A 26,750-nucleotide genomic window follows, 5' to 3' on the forward strand; every position below is an offset into this window, starting at 1 on the left:
TGAAGCTGAAGAACGGCATTTTCCGACTCGCACCGTGTTCGTAAGGCCGTCGCCAGACGTGTCATTATGACGGGACAAAGTACAAGTCGGAGGGGCGATAAAAAAAAAAAAAAAAAAACTGCACTAGACAATAAGAAGTCATGATCAGATCAGTTTTGTTATGTATGGTGTGTGTGTGTGTGTGTATTTTGCTGCTGGGTCCAACAGTGCAGAAACATGGAAGAAACACAAACACGTTGCTAGGAAAACCGGGCCGTGTTGGGTCTCCACCCGCCTGGCATGTCAGAAGCTCCCCAGAACTTCCCGGAAAGCTCAGCGGGGACCAGCTCCACACCCAGGTGGCTGGACCTGCGCCCTGCTCCCTCTGTGGGGGATCTGAACCCCTCGGGGGACCTGAACCCCTCGGGGGACCTGAACCCCTCACCTTTAACCCCCCTCCCCAACACTCCTCCTCCTTCCCTCCCTCCCTCCTTTCCTCGCTCGCTCGCTCGCTCGCCAGCCCGCCAGCGCCGGGTGCTCCCACACTCCAGGGAGGGAGGGAAGGAAGGCGTATCCGGAGCCGCCAGCGAGAGGAGGCAGAGCTCCGCGGGACACGGCGCCTTCGCACCCAGCTCCGCGCCCTGACGCACCGCTCTTCCCAGAGCGCACCTCCCGCACCCCAGCGCGGCGCACGCACACGCGCGCACAGGTAAGTCCTGCCTTTTCGACTCGGTTCCCGCGGCTCCCGGATGCCGAACGCGAGTCGGGTTTATTCCGGCGCCGTCCGAGAGGCGCGAACGGCGACTCGGCCGCTGCGTTCCGACAGGGATCAAATCCCAGGTCGGAGGCTGAGCGCGCGAACGTGCTGCTCAACTCCGCTCTCCAACCAGGTAACCAGGAAATAAATAGGTGTACGGAGTGCTTGTTGCTTACTAACACACACGAAACTGATGGGAAACACCTTATGAATCATAACCTCATTATAATAATAACACCTTACAATAATAACAGCGTCTAAAAAAAAAAAAAAAACAACCACATATATGACAACACCTTATAAATAACAATAACCGTATGATAACACCTTATAAACAATAATAACTTTATAATAACAACTTTTAGTCTGGTCAAAGTGTCCTCTGTTCGTATATAAAAAAGGAACAATTTTTGATGTAAATTTCACAGCAGGGAAAAAAATATATACTGTATGTGTAATGCTATTCAGATTTGTGGCACATTTCCCAGAACGCAGTTTGGCCTATTTATAATATGTATATTATAAAAGTATATATAGAAAAAAAAAAAAAAAAAATATATATATATATTCTTTTTCTTTTAAATTTTTTTTCCCCCACTTGAAATGTGCCTAAATCCTGGGAAATGGGAGCAATGTCATTGAAGTGGTGGTCAGATTCCTTGTTTGCTTTCACGCAAACGCCTACTGCAAATCTGGTCGGCCTTGAGTCGACTTCTGCGTTCACGAAAAGGAGGTAACAGTGGAAAAATATCACTAATTTATCGTCACACGAGCACAGGACAATATCATTAGAATGTAAATTTAAGTGAACGTTTTCTCCCAAAATTCACTACACAAAGAAAAAATTAAACCTTTAAAAAGTGTCAAAGGGACAAAAAAAAATTCATGCACTTACAGTCACAAATATTCGTAATAAACCACAATAACAAGAATGAAAAATTAATGACAAAAACTAAATTTCTTTCGGGTTATTATACCATTATTATACCGCCGGTACCACTGTTATTAAACCATGCACAGATTTTACACTTGCAGTAGTTCTTACGCACAAACACACACGTAAATATACACATGTAAGCCTGCAGTGATTTGAATCTCCTCGCAGACACTTTTTGAAGTATGCATACAGTATGTATATATGCAACATATGCAAAAAATTAAGTACAGTGACCTCTATATTTTGAACGCATATCAAAAATAATGTCCAAAACAATGTACTCATAATACGTATTCGTTTGTGATTCCTTAGATACTTTGACTTACCCTCATGTACATATATTTTGTTTATATTTTATAAATGGTATGGTAATATAGGGCAGATACATTTCCAAAACTGCCATATACATTGTCGCATATATTGATTTCATTTGCTTACCAGGTGCTTTTCTCTAAAGCGATTTATAACTCGGTAAACAAAAGTGCATCGACAACAGAAGAAGAGCTTCAGACACAGAGGCGGAATTATCGACGGACACATTGTCTGTCTGATTCCGCCATGTTGCTGGTTCGCATCCCTCAAGCGGCTGCCTATAGAGGAGTTGCTATTCAAATAACAAATACATGGATAATCGTAGCAGATGGCGTTGGACTCGTTTATGGAGCTGTCGGGGGCAAATGGATCTGAAAGAGATGGGCTAGAGACCCTTACCGGATGCTGGAAGGGATTCAGCAGCTCTGAGGGGCAGAGGACGTTCATTCCACCACACCGGCGTGAAAACTGAGAACCGACAGGCTTAAAATTAAATTAAAAGCACAGCTGCGTCTCAGATTTCGCATTATTTCTACAACTTTCTGTAATTTTCTGAAAAGACCACCGTGGGCACCAAGTTTGATCGAAGGCCAGCGTGCGAACAGCTACACCTCTAATAGTCCCGTCGTGCGCACGGAGCCTTTTGGGTTGCCTGCCAAACATATGGCTCCGTCTCCGGCAAAACGGGTCTCGGCATCATACCACGTCCACTCCGGAGGACATCGAGGGACGGAAACGGGCACCTCCCCGAGCCAAGGCCAACAGGCAAAACCCAAAGTTCCCCGCTCCTCGGCCTCGACCGCACTCTTCCAAAGCTGTGAATTCACCAGAAAGGAAGCGCGTGACGCCAGCGGGGAAGCGAAAGATTAGGTTGAAAGAAACTGGGTAAAGAGGCGCACGGGGAAAGCGGAGGGAGGCCCAACCCCCGCGGTACGATCCTTCCCGCCCCGAAGCCACGAGCGATTCCGCCGACACACAGACAGTGAGACCGGGCCTCTGCCCTCGGCGCTCTAAAAAATGACAGAGAAAATGAGATCTGATCGAATGCGGTTACTGTAATTAAAAAAAAAAAAGACACACAAAGAGGGAAAGAACAAAAAAACTGCTCGTGGGGGAACTCGCAAACCGAAAGCCAATTTCTTCTAATGGGATATCCTGTAATTCACGGAGCAAAGCAAAGGTGGATCCAATTTGCCGAGAGCGCTCTCTAACCCTCATCGTTATCTACGGCTGGAGACTTAATCCTCTCCCGACACGCACAAACCCCACCGACTCTGCCCATCCGCCACGCCGATTTTACTCCGAGTACAGGGACCCTCTTCCCATCCTTCTCTCCACTCAAACTGCCCGGCTTCCATATTCTACGTCTACATTTTATTACCAAATTATTTCACTTCCATTGTTAAAAGCGTTTCGCCCAAGTCAGGGTTGCGGTGCTCTGGAGCCCATCCCGGAAGCATTAGGATGCAGAACGAGTCCGGCTCCGGACAACCACACGTAGAATTCAGAGCCACCTACGTGTGTGTTGGGACTGTGGGAGGAAACCAGAGCAAATGAACGGAACCCATGCGGACACGGGAGAACATGCAAACTCCCCAGAGACTGAGCTGGATTCCGACCCACGTCCAAAGCCACAGGCGGGGAGCTGTGAGGACCCAGGGCTACTTGCTGTGTGACCATACCGCAGTATTTAATAACATAATTAATTAAAAATATGCAATTTTGTCCTTCCTGTACCGAATTTATCGACTAGTAACAGGACCTTTGTTAAGAAATTAAAGCTTTTATTACTTTAAGGTTTCGAGGCGGTGAAATAGCGAAGGCAAACGTTAGAAAAAAAACTTCTGCGTGTTCCAAACTGAGATAAAGACGGTTGAGAATCATCGTCTTGAAAGGTAAATTAGGTCCCTGGTTCAAATAAAAGCACTGCTCTTGCTGTAGTACTCTTAATCGAGGTGCTTACCCCGAACTGATGCAGTAAAAAATTACCTCGTTGCCTAAATAGGTAAATCAGTGTATCATCATGCACAAGCCTGAAACTGCAAACTGATACTCTATTGAGAAAAGTGTGAGATAAGTGAATAAGTAATGATACAACGAGGCGCCACTCCAAAGGGAGCATCTCCAACGTTCACAGCTTTGTCAGTTTTAATAACTTCTGCTTGTCCCTCTTCTTTACATTTATTTCGTTGTTGCATTAAGTGATGTATCAAAAATTTGTTTTGTCTTTTTTTTTTTTTTGCATTTTCCATTCAGTTCTGTTAGATTAATGAGACATTTGGTGTTAGTTTGTACTATATGTGAGTTTTTTGAAAAATATTCCGCATTCTTGAAATTGGCAAATTTAGGTGAATTTTGGCATCAGGTTCCAAGCGCCGAATATTCCGGTACCTTTTGGGATCTGATGCTTTTTACAATATTTTAGTGCTTCATAGAACACTCTGGTGCCTTCTAGAATCTTCCAATAGCTGTAAAGGATCAAACTAAAACTGACATTCTAGAAGAACTAGTGGTATTTTTGTAATCGGTAAACTTTAACTGATCATAATCAAACGCAGAAATCGTCAAAACTATGAACTTGTTCAATTTTGTTACATTGTGTCATATGGCATTTCTCCAAAGTGACTTAATGACATTAAGCTACTTAATGATTTACCCCTTTATTGGGCACAATCGCCTTTCAGTTACCGCCGTGCTCCTCACCCTCACCACTGCTGATCTGTTCCGTACGTCGCAGTTTCGCCAATGGCAGACGGAGAGGAGGAGGATTTCGACTACGGCGACCACGAGAACTACAGCACCTACGACGGCTTCTACGAGGACTACCCCACGGTGTGCGACAAGGAGGACGTGCGCTCCTTCGCCAGGGTCTTCCTGCCCGCCATCTACGCCTTGGCGCTGGTAGTGGGCTTGGCGGGAAACTCCCTGGTGGTGGCCGTCTACGTGCACTACAAGAAGTTGAGGACCATGACGGACGTGCACATCCTCAACCTGGCGGCGGCCGACCTGCTGCTCCTCCTCACGCTTCCCTTTTGGGCGGCGGACGCCGTGCACGGCTGGGAGCTGGGCGAGGCCATGTGCAAGCTCACCTCAGCCATGTACGCCATCAACTTCGGCTGCGGGATGCTCTTCCTGGCCTGCATCAGCGTCGACCGCTATCTGGCCGTGCTGGGGGCCGGACGGGGCCGCGGGCTGCGGCGGGGACAGCGTACCGCGGTGTGCATGGCTGTCTGGGCCACCGCCCTTGTGCTGGGCATCCCCGACATCGTTTTCTCCACAGTGAGGCAAATCGCCGCAAACAGGAAGGCCTGCATGGCCGTCTACTCAAACAGAATGGCTGCCCCCACCAAGGCCGCCTTGGAGATCTTGGATGTGGTGCTGAGCTTCCTCCTACCCTTCCTGGTCATGGTGTTCTGCTACACCCGGCTGGCTCGAGCCCTCCACCGTCTCCCGGAGGCCAGGCGGGGGAAGAAGCAGCAGGCTTTCCGGGTACTGGTGGCCGTGGTGGGTGTCTTTGTGGTCACTCAGCTGCCCTACAACGTCATCAAATTCTGCCGCGCCATGGATGTCATTTACGCCCTGGTGACCCACTGCGAGCTCAGCAAGGGCCTCGACCGGGCCATGCAGGTGGCGGAGAGCCTGGCATTAAGCCACAGCTGCCTCAACCCCGTGCTCTACGCCTTCCTTGGCTCTTCCTTCCGACAGCATCTCCTCAAACTCCTCAAGACCTTCGGCCAGCGGCGGAGGGGGCGGCCCCAGCAGGAACAGCAGACGGAGGTCGAGATCTCGCTCGACTCCCACACGCCCTCCGAGGAGACCAGCCACTTCACCATATGAACGAGAGGCTTTTGGGCGAGGAGAAACCCAACGTTCGTACGCGAGCGAGGTAACCTTCACCAAGCAGACGTCGACGACGACTTCTTCGCACCCATTTATTACACACCTTGTATCATTGAGACCTTGAGTTTGTATATTTTTATATGTCTGTATATCAAATCTGAAAATGGATATTGGAATTTTGTATGTCGGCAATTTCTTTAAAATAAAAAAAAGCTATTTGCTCCTTGTGACATTGCACACGTTAAACAAAATAAAGTACATTTGCGTAGCTCGTCGAAGGAGAACCAGCGGACGGAGGGAATTGCCACGGACCCTCAGATGTTTCTGTGTTATTCTTGCCTCCGTCTCACTGATTGCAGGATCGAAGTTCTTTTCTTCTGCAACATGTTTCTAATCCCCGCAAAAGCGCCAATCAAAGGAACATGCGATTCGCGTTTGTAAGTGCGGTGCGGCTCTTGGGGGGGAACAGAAACGGCAATTGGGGCCATTTGGGACATATGCTGCCAGGAAAAACGATGGCAGAAAGCTGATAAACTGAGACAGAAGGCCTTCAGCAGACGTTTGGCGGCTTGGCCTCAACTTCGATGTGCTCCGTGTGGGAGGTCCAACAATTGAAGCAGAAGCGAAGAACGGACACACGCTAACTACCCTCTGCACTCGAAGCTCCAGAAGGACGAAACGCTTGCGGAAGCAGTCAAAAGTTTGAGTCCATTTGCTGAAAATTAGCTTCTAAGAGGCATCTGGTCAACAACTTCGATGAGGAAATGAGGCACCTTGTCTTCTCAGCTCTCGTCCAGCAGTTCCCAGAGATGCAGGGCGCTCGTGTGTTGCTTTGCTCTCACTCTCCTCTCCAGTTCTTCTCATAGGTATTTCTCAGGTTATCTTCTGACTGGTACTGTAAAGGTTCATCGCTCAGCTGTGGTCCTCAAAGCCTTGACCTTTTACTTAGACATGTTTCAGTTACTGCCTGACTAATAGCGGAAACACAAGACTGACTCTCCCAGAAATTCCTTCGGCGAAATATTGAACAGACGAAGACGTGATGAAACCAAGCATTGCTTATGAGCTCTGGGCTTCACAAAGCTGCCGGAAGGTTGCAGGAACCACAAAGGACTTGGAAAGGGCAGGCTGCAGATGCATATTTCAGGAGCTTAATGGATGGTTGATCCAAGACACGAGTGAAGCCTTTCTTGGCTTGTACATTGAATGAGAAAACATTCAGCACTTCAGCTCTTTCCAACAATTCCGCTGAGGAAGCACATTTTAATTGTCTCCACTGTTGCACGCAATACTTGCTTGACAGCGGGATGGTATTAAACAGGGATCAAATGTAAAAGAGCCTCTGATATCCTAGCATTCTTTGAGCTTGATCACAGAGGATGCCCAGCGAGCTTTGTTCAAGGTAACTTAAGCATCTCTGAGCTGCGGTTGAAGCCAACGGAAGGTCTTAGAGACGCTGAAGGTATTTTAACCCGCATCTGGTCGAAGGCGGCGCTCCAGTCGGTTCTCAACAACCTCCGACAAGGCTTTCCCTCCGGAATGTGGAATCATCCCATCTTCCTTGCATGACTTCAGATCTTCTCCCGGTTCACCGAGTCCATGGAATTTCTCCAAAGAGACCCGCTTGTTATTTTTGGCTGCTCCAACAGCAGCCCCTCTGACCCACTTAGTCTCCCGTATCCCATTTTCAAACATAGAGAAGGTAAGTAAAGACTCAATGTCGCTACACAGACAACTGATGAAAGCATGTACAGTATAAATTTCAAAAAGATGAGTCAAAGAGCCACACAAGGATGGGAAATATGTCATCAAGTTGTGCAGAAGGCACTTTCATCCAGCGAAACTGGCCCATATTAGATAGTTTTGAAGATGGAATATTTGCATAAACACCGAGCACATTTTCAATTTTCGGCACACCTCACACAGGGAAATTGGCCATAATGATGAATCACAGCTTTCCTTGTTTAAATTAATTCTGGGGTAGATATGAACTGTTTGTGTATGACACAGGAAAACACGTACCGCTCGCTTTCATAATGGGATGTAACTAAACGTACCCAACATAATATCATTAATAACACACCAGTGCACACAATGCCTGTTGTCACCATCTGACTTCCAGAGAACGGCTCCCACACCAGGCCCTGGCATCCAACCAACTGAAATTCAGGTGAACGTCACAAGGCTAATGGAAAGCCAAGTGATGCGGGTTGCTGATGCAATCACGATCCAAAAAAAAAAAAAAAAAGTCCAAAATAAAGACGGAACAATAAACATCACTCCCACCTCATGCTGACGCTTGCAGCTGTCATTACCACAAGGTGCAGACAGTACCCAGTGCTAGGTTTTACATGGGTATGAACCAAAAGGTGCCAAATATGGGAAAGCCCTTTCCAGTAATTACCACAGCTCAGCCTTCCGAGGAAGCAGCTTTTAAGCAATACGTGGTTATTATGCCATTATCCCTTGTTCAGATATCTTTATTTACATACGCATACAGGTGGTCCCCGATTTTCGACTGGGTTACGTTCCACGAAACCCATGATAAGTCGAAAATATCATAGGTCGAAGATGCATTTAACGCACCTAACCTACCGAACATCATAGCCTAGCAAACCCGCGATGGCCATTACGGGTGGTTCCATAGGCCTACAGTGTAGAGCAATTATCTTGAGTTTCTCCTGAAGAGTAATTGTCTTCCTCTTCTTCTTCTTCTTTTTGCAAGTAGCAGGAGACACAGATGGGCATTTCGTAAATATTACGGATGCACAAAACACAACTGCGTGACAGACTGGGAGATGCGGATTGCTGCCGCTGCCCAGCATCATGAGAGAGCATCGCTCCGCATATCGCTTGCCCGGGAAAACAATCGAAATTCAAAGTACAGTTTTTACCGAATGTCTATTGCCAGCTCACCACTGTAAAGTCGAAAAAAATCGTAAGTCGAACCATGAGTGAGATGAGCGTCAAGGACATGACCTTTTTGATGACGGGCAAAGAAGTGATCTGTCGAAGATGGTTCCATGGACCTATAGATGGTTCCAGTTGACATCACCACACAGCAATGGCAAACGGCACAACGTTGTGGTAGAAAAAAAAAAAACTCTAATCCTGTCTGTGGGGGACTTCAAAGCACCGAGGATCCCCTGGGTTTAAAAGTCGACCCAAGGCGGCTTTGAGCACTCAACACATCCATGGGATGCGGAATACGAACACGGTACTAGAATCATTTTTATTAATTCGTAATTCAGATGATGCCCTTATTTTAAGCAACTTACACCTGATAGAGTAAAAATACCCAGATGTATCAATGGCTATCAGTCCACGATAAGTACCTTCATCAAAAGCGATACAGCAAAAGTGGAAGCTTTGCTTGAAACAGCAACTTTGCACTACAGCCCTACTGCGAGGGCTAAACACACTCTCTGAACTGTGTTTGGTCTACGTTCGGTGTTTCACCGCCAATGGGGGTCCACACATGAGGCTCAGGAACCTTCACCTTGAACCCTACATGCATGAGATGACAATCTGTAGTCCACAGCAGCAGATTTTTTCATTCGCTCATCATCAATAACCGTTTATCCCAACGTAGGGTCACGGAGGTCCAGAGCCCATCCCGGAAACACAGGGCGCTGGGCTGAGCAGGGTTCGCCGTAGACGGAATGGCAGCTCATTGCAAGCAACAGATTTTTTATTTTTTTTCGCTGACTTTAACTTTGTTGCGGTCCCACTCGCAAAGTCCAAATCCCTCCGTTTTTACCTTAATCCGGAAGACCGCAAACAAGAGTCAGGCAGTACGAGACGCCTTCGACAGAGAGCGTGCTCACGGAGGGAGGGTTCGGGAGCGCCGCGCTGCAGGAGTATCGTCCCACAGGCCGGATGCGGAGCGAGCTCCCAGCAGGGACGGTAGGCATAGATCCCAGAGACTCCCACATCTAAGAATGTTTACTTCTGGAAGTCCCTAAACCACAATATCTAACAGTATGAACATCTGGAAAGTTCCACTGGAGGCTATGAGTCAAAAAAAAAAAAAAACTTGAACAGCTACACATGTGTGACTTGGACACGCACGCGAGGACTTATTTCACAGAGCAGCAGAAAGGGTCCGTAGAGCGGCACGGTGATAACGACACGGTCTGGATAAGGGCGTCTCCGCATCTTATTTTTCACTGGCGTTCCGACCATCATTTAGCCACTATTTCCTTATTGCTCAGGACATAAACAACCGTTTCCTCAAGGAGAGCTGTGGCGAAAGTGCGCCGAGATATCAAGAGACCTGCCGTAGGAACACTCCCCCTAGAGAAGAGTCAACAGGACAGTACAATGAGTGACAAAGAGACTGACGTGAAATATGACATGAAATATGAGCGAGTACAAGGTCAGGAGTTCATAGTTCGGCTCCAACCGGGAATCTGAACAAATCGTTTGCTTTTCTAACCAATAAACTCAGCGCTGTGCAAAAGGGCAGTTGGCAATGTGCTGTTTGAGCTACTGCCTTTGGATCCAAAGGTTGCAGGGTTGAATCCCACCGATGGCTGTAGTACCCTTGAGCAAGGTACTTACCCCAAGTTGCTCCGGGGGGTGGGGAATTCACAGCTGTACAATTGGGATAACAACTCAACACATAAGTTGCTTTGAGGAAAGTGTCTGATAAATAAAGATATTTGCATTATTTTCACGATATTTATTTAAATATTGCATTTATGGTCAATGCAAACTCTTGTGTTTGCATTGACCATAAATGCAATATTTAAATAAAGATCAGCTTCTGTTTGAAATTTTACCAGCGATAAAAATTTGCTGTATTTTCATTTATTCATTCAGCTGACGCTTTTCTTCAAAGTGACTTATAATGTTAGTCTACCTAGAATTATTTATACAGAGCCCATCCCGGAAACACAGGGCGCCGGGCTGAGCAGGGTTCGCCGTAGATGGAACGGCGGCCCATCGCAAGCAACGGATTTTTTAAGTACCTTGTTCAAAGGTACTACAGCAAGAGCCAAAATTCGAACCTGCGACCTTTAGGTCCAAAGGGAGCAGCGCTAACCGTTATGACTACGACACCAGCCGTCCACTGGATGCACTGGGGTGAATTCCGGCTGATCTACGATGCCGACGCGGTAAGAAACACCCCGGGATTAGATCACAGTGTGACTCATTCACGTTACAATGAACACACTCTTCTCCTGGGTCACGTATTCAGCTGGGCGGCTCCTAAATCTGCTTTTTGTATTTCCTGTGGGACTTGAAAGCGTGTCTTGAATGAAGTGTAAAAAAAATAAAAATTCTATGAAAACAAGTGTCTGTGTTCTTTGTCACGGAGGAAACCCCCCCCTTCCCCCGCATATTTTATGGTTACTCACACTGGAATTGACTTGGACACCCAGACAAAGAAGCAGGAAATGCTAAAATAATTCAGAAGCTGTTTGGAAACCAACAAGGGCCTTTTGGATGCACCCAAAAAAAAGACAACGGATCAGTCCACGGTTGGACAACACGTTTAAACGGCTAAAACACATAAGACACGGACATATGGGTGCTAAGCGGGATGGCCTTTGCACCTACAGTACCAGTGGGAAGTGTGAGCACATCTGGGCAACATCTGGGTGACACCTTTACAAGGGGAACTGGACAGAAGACTGAAAGCCAAACGGCACACAAGTGTCCCGCAGCTCTGGGACCTGCTGCAAAAGAGCTGGACATGGTGTCTCAAACTGAACCAAAAAAAAAAAAAAAAAAAAAAAAAAAAGGTTTCCAGCAAGTGCTCTGACACTTTTGGCAAGTTCTATGCACCACCTGACCCTCTCAGACACTTGTAGAGGGATGCATTGCAACCTCATGATATTTATTCTACATCATATACTGTAAAGTCGTGCAGACTTAAGAACAAGTAGCCTAGACGACACTAACAATATGGGCTTCATGAATGTTGCTTGATAAAACTGAAGTTATATGGTGGAGAAGAACATAGAGGGCAGGAGAGGGTACAGGGGAAGGTGCGTTGAAGACAATGGAGGAGACGTCTTGTGAGAAGGTGTGTGAGAAGTTGGAGGTGAAGGTGCCTTGAAGACAATGGAGGAGACGTCTTGTGAGAAGGTGTGTGAGAAGTTGGAGGGGAAGGTGCGTTGAAGACAATGGAGGAGACGTCTTGTGAGAAGGTGTGTGAGAAGTTGGAGGTGAAGGTGCCTTGAAGACAATGGAGGAGACGTCTTGTGAGAAGGTGTGTGAGAAGTTGGAGGGGAAGGTGCGTTGAAGACAACGGAGGAGACGTCTTGTGAGAAGGTGTGTGAGAAGTTGGAGGGGAAGGTGCGTTGAAGACAACGGAGGAGACGTCTTGTGAGAAGGTATGTGAGAAGTTGGAGGGGAAGGTGCGTTGAAGACAACGGAGGAGATGTCTTGTGAGAAGGTATGTGAGAAGTTGGAGGGGAAGGTGCGTTGAAGACAACGGAGGAGACGTCTTGTGAGAAGGTGTGTGAGAAGTTGGAGGTGAAGGTGCGTTGAAGACAATGGAGGAGACGTCTTGTGAGAAGGTGTGTGAGAAGTTGGAGGGGAAGGTGCGTTGAAGACAACGGAGGAGACGTCTTGTGAGAAGGTGTGTGAGAAGTTGGAGGGGAAGGTGCGTTGAAGACAACGGAGGAGACGTCTTGTGAGAAGGTATGTGAGAAGTTGGAGGGGAAGGTGCGTTGAAGACAACGGAGGAGACGTCTTGTGAGAAGGTATGTGAGAAGTTGGAGGGGAAGGTGCGTTGAAGACAATGGAGGAGATGTCTTGTGAGAAGGTGCGTGAGAAGCTAGAGGAGAAGATACGGGAGGAGGTGTGGACCGAGGCGGGCGAGAAAGTGGGTGAGATGTTGCGCCGTTGAGCCCCGACTGCCCGCGTGGCCTGGACTCACCGCTGCTCCACCATTTCTTCCCGTTGATGACGTACTGGTCGCCGTCCTTCCGCAGCGAGCATTCCATGTTGGTGGCATCACTAGACGCCACGTCCGGTTCTGGGGGATCAGAGAGGGATTAAGACCAACGGGGAGAGAGAAGGACCACACGGACAGGTTGAGACACTAGACACACAAGCAGCGCGTAGACATCGTCTCTCCCTGGAAGTCTCTCTGACCGTCTCCCCGGGACACAACGAGATGTTTTAGAAAGCGCAGCAGCGCAAGGAGGCTCCGCACACATGAAAGAGATGCAAGCGCTGACAAAACTTCAAAAAAATAGGTCTGAAGAACAGCGGGCAAAGCAGCTCCCAGCATGCATGTGTCAAAGAGTTCAGAAAAAGTGAAAATCAAAGCGCAGCCCCGTGTGGGATATGGTAAACCAGGGTAAAACCTTGGTGGGACTGCGGTCCACATGGTGAGAGCTTAATAGCTGCAGTCATTTGGTCTTCAGAGACGAGTGATTTACATTATATCTTCCGATCGTTTACAGCAGGGCTTCTACATCATTTTTACTGACGGTGACCCAACAAAATAAAATCAGGGTTTTAAAAAAAAATAATAAATCTTTTTATTCATTAATAATACATTCCCAAAAACTACTTGTCCAATGCTGGGTGACAGTGGTCCAGAGCCTATCCCAGCAGCATAGGGCATGAGGCAGGGTTCACCCCGGACAGTACGCCAGTCCATCACAGCACAATCGCACACGAAAGGGTGTTCAGAGTCACCGGAAACACATGTCCTTGCAAATGGGAGGAAACTAGAGCGCCCGGATTGGAACCCACGCTCTTGCTTTTACGAAACGTAGAAAGCAGAAGGGTCGGGTGTTACCGAGGCCTCGAGAAAACAACGGGAGAGCCTTCCCAGGAAACGATGCGGGACCCGTCATGCCGAAGCGGTTTTAGACAAACTTGACCCGCGTCCAAAAACATCTGGGATTCAAAACCGTCCCACGTGGAAGAGGCACGCAGCTGCGCAAACAAACCCGAGGAGCGCAGCTGAAACGGACGCTTGACGTGCCGCTCTCTGGAGAGCGTCACCTGCCGGGTCGCCCGCATCCAAATAGGTTCCTTGCCCGGCGTGGCTCTGGAAGCGCTCGACACGTTCCACATATGGTCGCAACGTGTCAAGGAAGAATCTGCGCTTTTTCCACGCTGTTCTTTTTGGCGCCGGGACAATTGCTCCGCTTATTCCATCGATTCTTTTTGTCCCTTCGCCGAACGAAGAGTGTTTAATCAGCTGGAACACAACCGCACGCAATATGGGCCGCAATGGGAGGAACTTCTCGCCGGTATGCCGTTCTGGTGGGGAACCATCTGTCGCGGGCTAACCGGAGCACCGTCCCTCCGTAGACGGCTCATCGGGGCTGCGGGTTCAGATGCGGGTTCGAACCTGCCTCGGTTAGTGTGGAGTTTGCCTGTTCTCCCAGTTTCTGCGTGCGTTTCGTCCGGGCGCTCTGGTTTCCTCTCACAAAACCGAACGTCTGTGTTTTAGGTGAATCGATGACTCTCTAAACGGCCCTTAATGTGCGGATGTGTTAGCGAACGTGTGTAAATGTGTGTAAACCCCCTGCCTGCTGTAATACCTTTGATGAAGGTGCGTACCATGAGTTGATACAGTAAAAATTACACTGCTGTATGGATGGTAAATCACTGTAAACAGGCTGAACAGCTTAGTTACTTTTGACTTACAGCTTCTGAAAAGTACATTTACGTTCATTTAATTTTTTCACATTTAACAGGTGCTTCTAAATAATTAAGCTGCTTACAACAGTTTACCCATTGAAATAACAAGGTATTTTTTTTTACTGGAGCAATCCAGGGTAAGGATCTCAAGGGTATTACAGATGGAGGTGAGGATCGAACCTCGGGGTTCAAAAGGCTGCAGTTTTAAGCACTGCGCCCCCTGCCGGCCCAACAGCGGCCCTTCTCCTGGAACGCGACCCCGTGACCCCGCAGCGCGTCACCCCGCTCACCTGTCATACAGAAGCAGGAGCGGATCTCTCCTCGAAGCAGGGGCTCCAGCCATCGCCGCTTCTGCTCCTCGCTGCCGAACATGTGGAGCACCTCCATGTTTCCAGTGTCTGCGGGAACAAGGAGGCTTCTTAGGCACGTGCTTCCGGCACGTTCTGCCACCATCTGCTCTGGTTTGACGGAGCTGTGTTGGATCGTTTTTTTTTTTTTTTTTTTACCACCCCACTCTAATGCTCTTATCGTTAAATCAGCCCGGCTGGATCCGCGGCCTTGTACTGCCTGCTATCCCGACAAATCGAGTTAGGAAAACGGAGATCACCGTCCGCACATCTAATCGCCACGTTTCCCCCACGGGGATTCTGGAGTGGGGCTGCGGGAGCAACGTCACGCAGTACGACGGGATTTACATACGTTATCAGATTCCACATTAAACGTAAACGTCATAGGACTTCTCCTTTGCTATGACTTAAAATAAATTTAAATGTCTTTATGTCAGAAAGGGGTGCGGTGGCGCAGCGGGTTTGGCCGGGTCCTGTTCTCTGGCGGGTCTGGGGTTCGAGTCCCGCTTGGGGTGTCTCGCGATGGACCGGCGTCCCGTCCTGGGTGTGTCCCTGCACCCTGTGTTGCCAGGCTAGGTTCTGGCTCACCGTGCCTGCTCTCTGGCGGGTCTGGGGTTCGAGTCCCGCTAGGGGTGCCTTGCGATGGAGTGGCGTCCCGTCCTGGGCGTATCCCCTCCCCCTCCAGCCTTGCGCCCCGTGGTGCCGGGTTAGGCTCCGGCTCCCCGCGACCCCCACTTGGGACAAGCGGTTTCTGTTAACGTGTGTCTTTATGTCGAAGAATTTTCACCAGTCCAACAAACCAGTTCACTAAACCAGTACGTGGAAAGTGATAACAATACCGGAGATGCTCCGATGCCCCGTAAAAATTTAAAAGGGTAACAGCAGGTAGCAGGGAGTAGTAAAATCTTAGAGCTGTGACTGTATGAGAAAATAATGTCAGCTGGTAGAAATGTGGCAAAAACGACACAATGCAACAAAAATTTTATTACGTCAATTTTTTTTTATTTTTAGTTTGTACTATATGTCAGTTTTGAATTTTGGCACCGGGATCCAAGCACTGAACATTCCAATATGTTTTAGGATCTGATGCTTTCCGGAATGTTTCCGTACTTTCTAGAATGTTCCGGCGGCTTTGAAATAGCAAACTTAAACTGACGCTCTAGAAGAACTAGCGGTATTTTTGTAATTAGTAAGCTTATAACTAATCATCATCATCATCATTAACGCAAAAATCCACATCGCTAAGAACTTTGAAACATCTCCTTACACAATGTAATGTCTAGCACATGTAGAAAGGAGGCAACAAAGTCACCGGCAGGACACCGGCACACGACCCTGACCTGGAGCCTGGCAGTTGAAGAGCTCCGGAGCGAAGAAGCATCGGCCAGTCTCCTCGGCGATGTGGGCGTAGTCCAACTGGCTGAGGCCGCTGACGGCGGGCAGGAAGAGGTTCCAGAGCCCAGCGGCTCGAGCCTTGGCCTGATGGGAGATGGGTCACACACCCACACACACGCAGACAGGGACTCAGTCCCACACCCTGTTGCCAGTGTGCTGGCGAGTTCAAAGCTGGGTCTCAATCCCACAAACCAGCGGGCACTCTCCCTCTACATCAGTCAAGACCGGCTCTCAGACACCCCAAAAAGGGCCTCCGCCAGGTTCAAATCCCCGCAGGGAAACACTTCGACGACATAAAATTCCAGTCTTTCACTTCCTTTGCTGGAAACTATATTTTAAATATAATCCATATGTTTTGAAACATGAAAATTTCCCCACGATTCCAAAATTTTGAATGCTAGTGCACATCGGGGGGGCATTTAATTGAAATGTACATGATTCTTAAATTTATACAAAAAATATTTTGACACGCAATCATACATTTATCTGACACTTTTCTCCAAAGCCACTTACATCGTTAAGGTTACAATTATTTACCCATTTGTACACCCGGGTAATTCTTACCGGAACAATTCAGGGAAAGTACCTTCCTCAAGGGTACAGCAGCCGAAGGTGGGGATCGAACCCGTGACCTTTGGATCCAAACGCAACAGCTCTAACCGCTACACTGCCAGCTGCCCCTACTACACATATAGATATATAGTTATACAGTTGTGCAAAACCATGTAAAAAAGGCTTCGGTTCCAAGCAGGCGTACTCAAACTTTTGACTGACACTATACTTGCACTGCAACTTATGCGTTTCTCTGAGCACAGATTTCTCCTGACAGGACTGCTCTTTGAGGGTATACTTTTACCAGCGCTGTCCGAAGTCCCTCTCGTTACCTTACCTTTACCTCATTTAGTGTGTTTTTTAAAAAAAAAAAAAAAAGGCTAAGGTCGAGAAAATCTGCAGAAGAGGACGATTTCACAGCAGGTTCTTCATCACGGCAACTCGCCTGGTAAAGAAACGTCGTGTTCAATCGCACTTGAGCGCCCGTTTCGCCGAACGCGCAAACGCACGACCGCATCGCCGCGCCACAACGGAGTGGAATACCGCGCCTCGAGGGCGAAAACGCGGTAAGGCCGCCTGCTATGAGCTCCTCGCGCTCGTCCATACAGTGATGCAATTCTGCACGTAAGGGTATGAGTTTATAGCGTTCGCCCCAGAAACAGTCGAGTCAAATAAGTTTCCCGTCGTCGGATTTATTAAATAAATTTAAAAAAAAAATTAAATAAATAAATAATTGAGACTTATTAGAAACACTTGAGGCCCCAATTTAAATTCTTAGCTTCAAGCTGAGCTGCTCCGGACCTCAACTTATCAGACTGCGCCAGATTCCAGTGGGGTCGCGCCCCAACCCCCACCCCCGGCGTCCTCACCTTCAGCTCCTCCACGACGGGAGGCGTGCTCCATCTCAGCGGGGAGCCCGCATTCTTCACGTAGTACTCCGCCACCGCCTCGGGAGGAAAGGGACCATGTTAAGAGACATTCATTACGGGGGGGGGGGTGCATGTCAATGTGCGTCATGGAAAATTACCCACGATGCACTGAGAGCAGAGGAGGACAGAAGTCCATTCTGGTGTCAGAGGGAGAGGAGAGACCATGTCAGTGATTCTGAAAGAAGGTCTGGAGGCCATGCTCATGCTGGATGGAGAAGGGGGGCCAAGTCAATGTTACAGATTGAGAGGAGGTCATGTTGACACTTGGGGGGGGTCATTTCAACGTTACAGAGAAAGAGGAGGCTGTGCCGATGTCACGGGGTCGACGTTACGGAGAGACGGAGGAGGCCACGTTCATACGTCGATGCTACGGGGAAGGGGGTGTCAATATTACGCGATAAATGAGGAGGCCACGCGAATGCTTGAATGCTACCGACGGGGGCCGAGAGCGAGGAGGTCGATCTTACGGGGGGGGCGTCGGTGTTACGGGGAGGGAGCCGTGTAGATCCGGGGGGGGGGGGGGGCAGAAACTGTAGGCGTAGAGGCTCAAACCCAGAGTTGAAACAATGACATTACGGTATCTGAAGGGGGGGGGGGCTCGAGGCCTTGGCCACCGCTATTTCAGAAAGCAAATTTGCACGTGCGGGCGAACTTGTGCGTGTGCGCGTACAGGTCCGTACGTATTTCCTCAAAGCCTGATGTTCCCCGTTCGTTCCGAGAGCCCCGTTTTCGACGATTAGACACCAGAAGTGCCCTCCCCCCCGACCCCACCCACATACACTCACGCTCTGGGGACCTCGATCCAAGACGTTTAGCACTGAAATGCCAAGTGTGGCGCACAAGTGAAATTTTCTCTCTCAAACACTGACGTTTCGGAAAGAGAAACCCCGTTTAACGAACAGCGGCTTTTGGGTATTTTTCCAACAGACTTTACCAAACTGGAAGGTGGCTAACGATCCGTATCAAGTTTACGTCTCCGGTTACGGCGTACAAGACGGCTACGGGATCAATACCCCCACGGGTCCGGATCAATCCCGGCGCACCAGCGAGAGCGCTGCGCTTCACCGGTACTTGGTTTCGAACCCAGTGTCGCGGAAAGAAATCCCTCCGTTCCTCAGAGCTGCTGAATCCCTTCCAGCATTCAAGAAGGGTTTCAAATCCATCATTTTCAGACCCATTTCTACCCTGGGGGAGAAAAAGCAGCAGTGCGCCACCGGATAGCTGTGAGAAAAATCAAGATGAGCTGTAAGGGTTTGAAAACACAGGCAGTTCCTCTCTGTGAATCCGAGGTGCCGCCCGAAACCCAAGGTGCGAGAGGCGCCCTTCCTGTCTCACAATACACACTAAATCCCAGCAGTTTCTGTAGGCGCACTGCCTTGAAAGCCTTTTCTCGTGAAAAGGAAAGACAATATGCTCATCGGTCACCCAAACCCCCCCACCCCCCAGAGGGATGGTCCCGGTCCATTGAGATGGAGGTAAATAAAGTGTCAGCAATGTATCAAGTTACAGTCTTCATTGTGCTCCTTTGCATGAAGCAATAGGAAACGTGTTACAATGCCAAAGAGGATGTATTTTTGGACGGAAACTCGCAGCCGGACGATTCTCACCGGAACAGGGTGTAAAAAATAAAGGAAATGCAGGTAAGTCCTTGAGTTTTTACCTGCCGTCTTAAAGGGACAGCGCTGCGAAAAAACAAGCGCAGGCACGTAAGAAAACTGAATGTATCATTACTGCTGAATTTGCGACAGACTGCAAAACCCGCAGTAAGAAAACAAACTGTATAATATTCAAATTCCTCTTGAACATTTAAAAAGAATGTCTCAATATTCAGCGGATCCTCAACTTGCAAATTATCAAGACAGGAAGACCGTGCATAATTTGATTTACTCACACACACACGCATTTGCTGAAGCCGCTTGTCTCAAGCGGGGTTGCGGGGAGCCGGAGCCTAACCCGGCAACACAGGGCACAAGGCTGGAGGGGGAGGGGACGCCCCCAGGACGGGATGCCAGCCCATTGCAAGGCGCCCCAAGCAGGACTCGAACCCCCAACCCACCAGAGAGCAGGACCTGGCCACACCCGCTGCGCCACCGTGCCTCCCTAACATGTTTACTCATCAATCTAAAATTAGCACTTAGTCACAATCAATAAAAGCCAGATAACCGCCACCCCTTCGTTTATTTGTTAAATTAGTCAGCAAAAATCTCACGTAACAAGTAAAAACACCTTTTTCTAAACTTTGAAAATTAAAATATGTTCTCCGTTCAAAGATGTCGAGCGAGTCATTTGATAGACATGTGTAGTGTTTGTCTCCTTGTTACAGTGATCGCTGGCAGCCTGGAACACCAGGTATGAGCTGTAAACACTGAGGATGCGAGTTTGATTAAGGTGGATCTGCATTCCTACTTCTTTCTGGATGCTCTTTACTGCCACCTGTCTGCTCGGAGGGTAAACGCAAGTCAGACTTGCTCAGCTACGAATTTTAAGACCTATATAAATGAAGAAAATCACATTAAAAATAAACGAACTTGAAATTGTATTTTTGAAAACGCAAATCATCGGCTTCAGCCAACGTGTGCGCGTGTGTGTGAAATCAGCGTATTCCAGAAAATATCTACAAACACCATCCCATACAATGAATCGGATACAAAGTATGTGTTGACTTTTTTCAAACACGTGCAATTAACTTTTTTTTTTTTTTTTTTTAGATGTTACCCTCTCTTTATCAGAACATCACGACGTGTCGCAACACGTGAAGCGCACAGCCCCTCGCAGTGTGGATGCGGGTTCCCGACACACACTAACCTGTTCCGCAGGAAACACGTGGAGCCTCATGAACTCCCTGACCTTCTGAAGCATCTCCCGGCCCTTGGGGGTCTGCTGGAACAGCCGGGGGTCCGCCGCGGGCGGCCGGGAGCCACCGGGTTTGACGCTGTCGCCAAGGAAACGGCCCTTATCGTAACCGTACCACAGTAAGGTGATGAGATACCCCCTTTTCCAAAGGGCCCGAGGCTCATGGGTAATTTTCCACGACACCCTCAGGTAGAGAGGAGAGCCAAAGTGCTCTGAGGACGAACCTCTTCGCGACCTGCAGACCCACTTCTGCTAGCGGCTCCACACTGTCACCGAACTTGTGGGCATCTGGGGCGCTGGCGTTTCCCAGGAGGTGTCGAGCGTAGATCCCCTGACACACAGGCATACAAACAGACGGCGACGTGAACCGACCGACGTCAACGACCGCTTGTCCCGAGCCGGAGCCTATCCCGGGAACACGGGGCCCAAGGCTGACGGGGGAGGGGAAACGCCCTGGACGGGACGCCAGTCCATTGCAAGGCACCCCAAGAAACAGAGCTAGAAAAAGAAAGTAAACGCAAAGCCAGCAGACACGTCTAATGACCTGAGCTATTCCTGCCAGCTTAAACGCGGAGAGAGCGAGGAAGAAGTTCCACCGGGGCACGACGGGAGGGATTCGTCTGCAGCGGCAGTAGATGGCGAGCAGGTCATCGGGGGCGGGGCTACCTGTCGAAGGAGAAGAGCAGACGGCAGGAAATGGAAAGGCTTCGGAGGAGACCGCAAAGCGGACGGGCGGCTCGTGCGGGGAAGACGCACCTTCCGCCCCCCCGAGCCCCCCCATGGAGTCAGCGATGCTGAAGGTACCGGGCCAGTAGAAGGGCAAGAGGAAGTAGGCGAGGTCCGCGACGGGCTGGCCGGCGGTGGAGAGCTCCCAGTCGAGCACCGCCAGGACGCGCGCCTGGAGGACACAAGGAAGGGCGGACACGCGTACGCTCGATTTCATTCATCTGGACGCTCTGGGAGTTTCCCGGAGGGACAAACGCAACGGTTTCGATCGCCGGCATCCGTCGGCGAGAGAAACCCGCGTCTCGGCCGGTACCTCGGTGGGATGGAAAATCAGGTTGTCGACTCGAAAGTCTCCGTGGACGAGCGTCGTCTCGGTGTCGTCGGCCGGCAGGTTGTTCGTCAGCCAATCGGAGAGCCGATCCACGGCCGGGATGTCCCTGTGGGCGGTGGCTTTGTACTGTTTCGTCCAGGTGGACACCTGCATCGCGCCAGACACAACATACCATAAACGACGTGCTTCGGAGTATCGCCGAAGCAGCTGCGGTGAAGGACGGTCCAGCAGCGGGGAGTTTGCGCCCTTTGGGTCACCTGGAAAAGCCAGCAGCATGAGGCTCGAACACATGTGAGCGTGCGCCGAGGACTAGTGGATCAAGTCCCATCCATCCATCCGTGCATCCATCCATCCATGCATCCTTTGTCAGTTTTTTGACAGTTTAGAGCACTTTGTTGGCATGACAACTGTACACACTTCTATTCGCAAGGCACAGGAGGAGCAAATCTATTAACGATATTTAGGGAAAATATTCAATAAATAAACAGATTATCATCAAAGACCAACAAAATGACCCTGAACTAGTATCGGCAGCAACAGCGGCAGCAGCGTAACCGTCATGATGTGCGGAATCATAACCGCAATAAGTGTCACTAACCACTCGCTCACTTGTCCAGTGCAGGTCAGGGTGATCCGGAGTCTGTCCTGGAAGTGTAGGGTGCGACAAGTCCATCGCAGGGCAAACACACACAAAGGGCAAATTAGAGCCATCAGCTTCATGCATTGAACTGTGGGAGGAAACCAGAGCATCTGGCGGACACACGTGCGAACGCAGGGGGAACGTGCCGACTCCGCGCAAAATCGGTTCCGTGATCAAGGAGCAGCGACGGCCCAGATTTTTACCCCTCGTGCCAAACGGACTGCATTTCTAAGGTATGTTTCCAAACCATCCCTGCTGTACCCCCCTCAACGCATTCCTGTGTAAAACACCGTAGCACGGGGCGCGAACGCGTCGCAGGGAGATGAACCCACAGGTCGACCGCATTGGAGGAAAGCTCCCGTATTCACACATCTCGATGAGCCGGCAGAGGCAGAGCACGCATTTGTTCCCCGGACGCGTCGGAGTTTGGGTCGCAGCCCGCCACATCTGGGTCGATCTCGCGGAGCGGCGGCGAGCGGGGTCCGCGCTTCATTTCAGTCGCTGAGCATTAAAGCAGCTACCAGCGCTCGACGGCATCGAGAAAAGAGTATTTATGCTGTGAGCGATCATATTAGAGACACACATTAAAAATAAAAAAAGTGTGTGTATATACAGTATATAGAGAAAAGGGATATTTTGTTTTATATAAGTATTTCTTATTTTAAAATATACAGGAAAAAAGGAAAGGAAATATATACGTATACACACACACACACACACACACACACACACACTTTCAGAACCGGTTGTCCCATACGGGGTCACGGGGGAACCGGAGCCTACCCGGCAACACAGGGCGTAAGGCCAGAGGGGGAGGGGACACACCCAGGACGGGACGCCAGTCCGTCGCAAGGCACCCCAAGCGGGACTCGAACCCCAGACCCACTGGAGAGCAGGACCGTGGTCCAACCCACTGCGCCACCGTGCCCCCAATATATACGTATATACCTATATATATAGTATAAACATACAGGTCTCGGGTTCGAGTCCCGCTTGGGGTGCCCTGCGTCGGACTGGCGTCCCCTCCTGGGTGCGTTCCCTCCCTCTCCAGCCTTGCGCCCTGGGTTGCCGGGATAGGCTCCGGCTCACCGCGACCCCAAATGGGACAAATGGCCTCAGACTGCGTGTGTGTGTATAAATACATAGGAAAAATTTATTTATATATATATATATAATTGAAAACCCCCTTTTTTCATAAAAATATCATTATTATAATGTGTCTGCATTTAAGATATGTACAATTGAGTGAAAATTTAATAACTTTTTTTGTTTTTTTTTTACAGCAAAACAGATAAAATCTTGTTAATTTCCATTAAAATTATGCCATCCAAACACGTTTCCCATTTCCGCTGTTTGTCTGTCTGTCTTTGCTGCAAACGGTTCAAGTCACGTCCGATTCTTCCACGACGCTTCCAAGAAGCGAAGAATAACCGAGTCCCCACGAATTTTGTTTTTCAGACCTTGAAAACATCTTTTTTTTTCCCCCCGGAACTCCTAGAACAGCCCTGGTTCTCATTACTGCAACAGCATCTTATTGGAAATCTTAAGAAGGGAAAAATGAAGTAATTTGAAATAATCGTCGTGAAACACATTAAAGAGGCAAAGATGACGGCACAGAAAGTTTCGGTAGATTATTAAGGTTGAAACCCTGATGATCAAAAGTGCTAATTACTGTAAGAGGATTTTCTCACCTGCTCTCGTTTACACTTCATGGGACGGACCTGGTGTGTGTGTGTGTGTGTGTATGTGTGTGAGCATAGTACCTAGAGCTGTTGCCTTTGGACCCAATGGTTGCAGGTTTGAATCCCCCTCCATCTGTTGCACCCTTGAGCAAGGAACTCACTCTAATTACCCCAGTACAATTTACTCACCTGTATAAAAAGGTAATAACTGTAAGTACCTGAGAGCTGTACATCACTTTGGAGAAAAGGGGGCGGCACATTGGCATAGCGAGTAGTGCTGCTGTCTCCCAGCGCCTGTCCCCGCTCAGTCGGGGTGGAGTTTGCATGTTCTCCCTGTGTCTGAGTGGGTTTCCTCCGGGTGCTCTGGTTTCCGCCCACACTCCAAAGACATGCTGTTCAGGTCCCCCCATAGTGCGTGTGTTCCACTGATGTGTGGATGAGTGACCCAGTGTAAGTAGTGTATGTAACAGTGTAAGTCACCATGGTGAATGAGGTGTGTGGGCTCATAACACTACATACAGTTCATTGGAAGTTTCTTTGGAGAAAAGCATCTGCTAGATAAATACATATAAAACCATGAGATCAATGAAAAAACGTACATTTACTTGTATCCATTTCTCTGAGTATAAGGCTATATTAACACCAATAAGGGACAAGGTGTTCATTCCCAGCCCAGCAAGACGCTCGCTGTGTGACACCCCACCGGTCCACTGAACACACCGCTGAGGTTTACACACCTCCCTCGAACCTCAGGCCCCCACCTGAGCAGTGTGTCCTTGACCCGCCAAGCACCTTAAGACCCCACGTGGCTCCACGCACCCCCTACCTGCCTCCTGCAGTACCCGGGCCCTTTCCCGAAGCCGTCCAGCCCCACGGCCGTCACGTCCACGCGGTGCAGCTTCGCCAGGACCTCAATCGCCGCCACGTACAGCGCGGCCCGCTCCGTCGCGCTCGCCCCTGGCAGCCGAAGGTCCCGGAAGATGCGGCCCTGCGGCGACGGAAAGGAGAGGGCGTGAGGCAGCCCGGTGGCACCGATGCTCAACCGTCCTCGTGCAACACGCAACATTCAGCCTCACTCGGAGCGTGTGGGGCCGACGGGGGGGGGGGGGGGGGGGGTGACGCGAAGGTCGCTATGGAAACGAGGTACTTAACCACAGAAACATAACCGCTCCAATGACTGCTTCATATCAGAAAACACAAGGATAACGGTTTGCCAGAAAGTAGCAGAGCAGTCAGTGATGCCTCCTCTAGATCTGTAGGTTGTAGGTTTCAGTTCCCTTGATCCAGGTACTTACCCTGAATTGACACAGTAAAAATGGTCCAGCTGTATCAACGAATAAATCAGCAAAAGGGGATTAATATTCATATCAGAACCTGTTTTATTTTTACGGTGTCACTTTTGAACCTTTGTCTTTATCTTGCTCCAAAAATTCGTCTGATGACATTCATGTCATTTTAACCCTTAAATGACTCACACTGCCCTAGGGGTACGGTTACTGGTTCACTACTGGTTCACTGTTGCTCTCAGCATCGGTGCAGTGACATCATCACCTGCCACATGGTCTACATGCTGAAAGGAATCTCTCCGAAACACATCCGTACTGTACAAATTAAAGTGAAATTAAAGTTTTAATCATTTTCAGCTCATCGTACATCAGCTTGGAAGGGGGGTCAGTAACGTAAAAAGGGCTGAAACGTTCAGAGCCCTCTAGGAGAATATCACCTGCACGTGCTCCATGATGTAGAATTCGGTCCCGATGACCGAGACGTCGGTGCAGTACAGCAGGGGTTCGGGGACGGGAAATCCGATACGGAACAGGGCCTCCTGGACACGGAACTCTCTGTCCACCTGGACGCACAGTGTGTGAATGAGACAGGACACAAAAGAGCACAGGAGACACTGGCACAGCGCAACAACCTTTAGGAAACTTTACAAACTGACTGATGAATTCAAAGCTATTTTATTATTTGGTGATGTTTTACAGTAATTTTACAGCACTGTGGGTTTTCTTGCTTTCTTGTTAGTTGATTCAGGACAATGCTGACGACTGATTATTATGTGTCACCGGGTGTTGCTGGGCTAAGCTCCGGCTCCCCGCGACCCCATATGGGACAAGCAAATTCAGACAAAACAATGTGCGTGTATTTAATTTGGGGTTTTATGTGAACTGAGATGCGTAACACTGGTAGTCTTTGAAGTGTCCAGTTTGTTTTAAGCAGTATTGTCTTTTTTTTTTTTTTGCCCATGGAGTGTGACACTTTTAAAGTGCATGTTTCCCATTAGGCACTGAAGTTTAAATAAATCTCATCACAATAACAATTAAATGAAAAAATGTCCCATCTCGTCCAGCCTGACTGTCTCTTTTCTTTGTCTTTGTCTCCCCCTTGTGGAGATTTGTGTAACTGCGACAAGTTTAAAGGGGGGGGGAAAAAAAAAAAAAAAAAAAGTCACAATTCCAGCTGTTCTCCCCAATGAACAGACATCATCACGTGTAACAAAACAATATAATTAAATTATATAACCGTAGAGTATATTATTAATAATAATATGCAGCAGCCATGGCAATCCCTCTGTAAAAGATGTGAGCGCTACAGAGGATACATTTACTAGCATCTAGGGGTTCGTCACCTGCGTCATTATTATCATTATATATTATTACTAATAACCTGGTGCGCCCTCAGAAGCAGGTCTCCGGGCGGTTTCTTTCGGAGAACCCAGGAGCCTCTGTGGTTCCGCAGAAGGAAGGTCGGGTTCGATTGTCCCCTCCTGTGTGACACAGAGCACCGAAACGCGATCATATCCACAATATGATCAGTGATCAATGATCAGTCAGTCATCCATCCGCAAGCA

At 48.9% G+C, this 26,750-nt stretch overlaps 2 protein-coding genes across 3 annotated transcripts in view; one reads left to right on the top strand and one right to left on the bottom strand.

The window, feature by feature from the left end:
• Nucleotides 1-26,750, bottom strand: part of acad11 (acyl-CoA dehydrogenase family, member 11) — a 51,129-nt gene that overhangs the window by 23,806 nt on the left and 573 nt on the right. For both annotated transcript variants that reach the window (XR_003797904.1, XM_029254699.1), the window contains exons 2-13: nt 26,567-26,666; nt 25,623-25,748; nt 24,726-24,887; nt 21,560-21,724; nt 21,277-21,418; nt 21,065-21,186; nt 20,745-20,851; nt 20,473-20,599; nt 17,608-17,685; nt 16,132-16,270; nt 14,735-14,842; nt 12,718-12,816 (exon numbers count right to left, since the gene is read on the bottom strand). Coding sequence is in view for 1 of the 2 variants with exons in the window: in XM_029254699.1 (XP_029110532.1) it covers nt 12,718-12,816; nt 14,735-14,842; nt 16,132-16,270; nt 17,608-17,685; nt 20,473-20,599; nt 20,745-20,851; nt 21,065-21,186; nt 21,277-21,418; nt 21,560-21,724; nt 24,726-24,887; nt 25,623-25,748; nt 26,567-26,666 (1,475 nt within the window). In the remaining variant the exon portion in view is untranslated. The remainder of the gene's footprint in view (nt 1-12,717; nt 12,817-14,734; nt 14,843-16,131; nt 16,271-17,607; nt 17,686-20,472; nt 20,600-20,744; nt 20,852-21,064; nt 21,187-21,276; nt 21,419-21,559; nt 21,725-24,725; nt 24,888-25,622; nt 25,749-26,566; nt 26,667-26,750) is intronic.
• Nucleotides 438-6,471, top strand: ackr4b (atypical chemokine receptor 4b). Its single transcript, XM_029254704.1, has 2 exons — nt 438-688; nt 4,723-6,471. The coding sequence occupies exon 2, from the start codon at nt 4,731-4,733 to the stop codon at nt 5,820-5,822; it is 1,092 nt and encodes a 363-aa protein (XP_029110537.1). The 5' UTR covers nt 438-688; nt 4,723-4,730; the 3' UTR covers nt 5,823-6,471.

Source organism: Scleropages formosus, chromosome 9, assembly GCF_900964775.1.
Source record: "Scleropages formosus chromosome 9, fSclFor1.1, whole genome shotgun sequence".
In the NCBI taxonomy this organism is placed as follows: domain Eukaryota; kingdom Metazoa; phylum Chordata; class Actinopteri; order Osteoglossiformes; family Osteoglossidae; genus Scleropages; species Scleropages formosus.

Bases quoted from the DNA above. Each gene is read 5' to 3' on its own strand.
- ackr4b (XM_029254704.1), top strand. From the start codon at position 4,731: ATGGCAGACGGAGAGGAGGAGGATTTCGACTACGGCGACCACGAGAAC.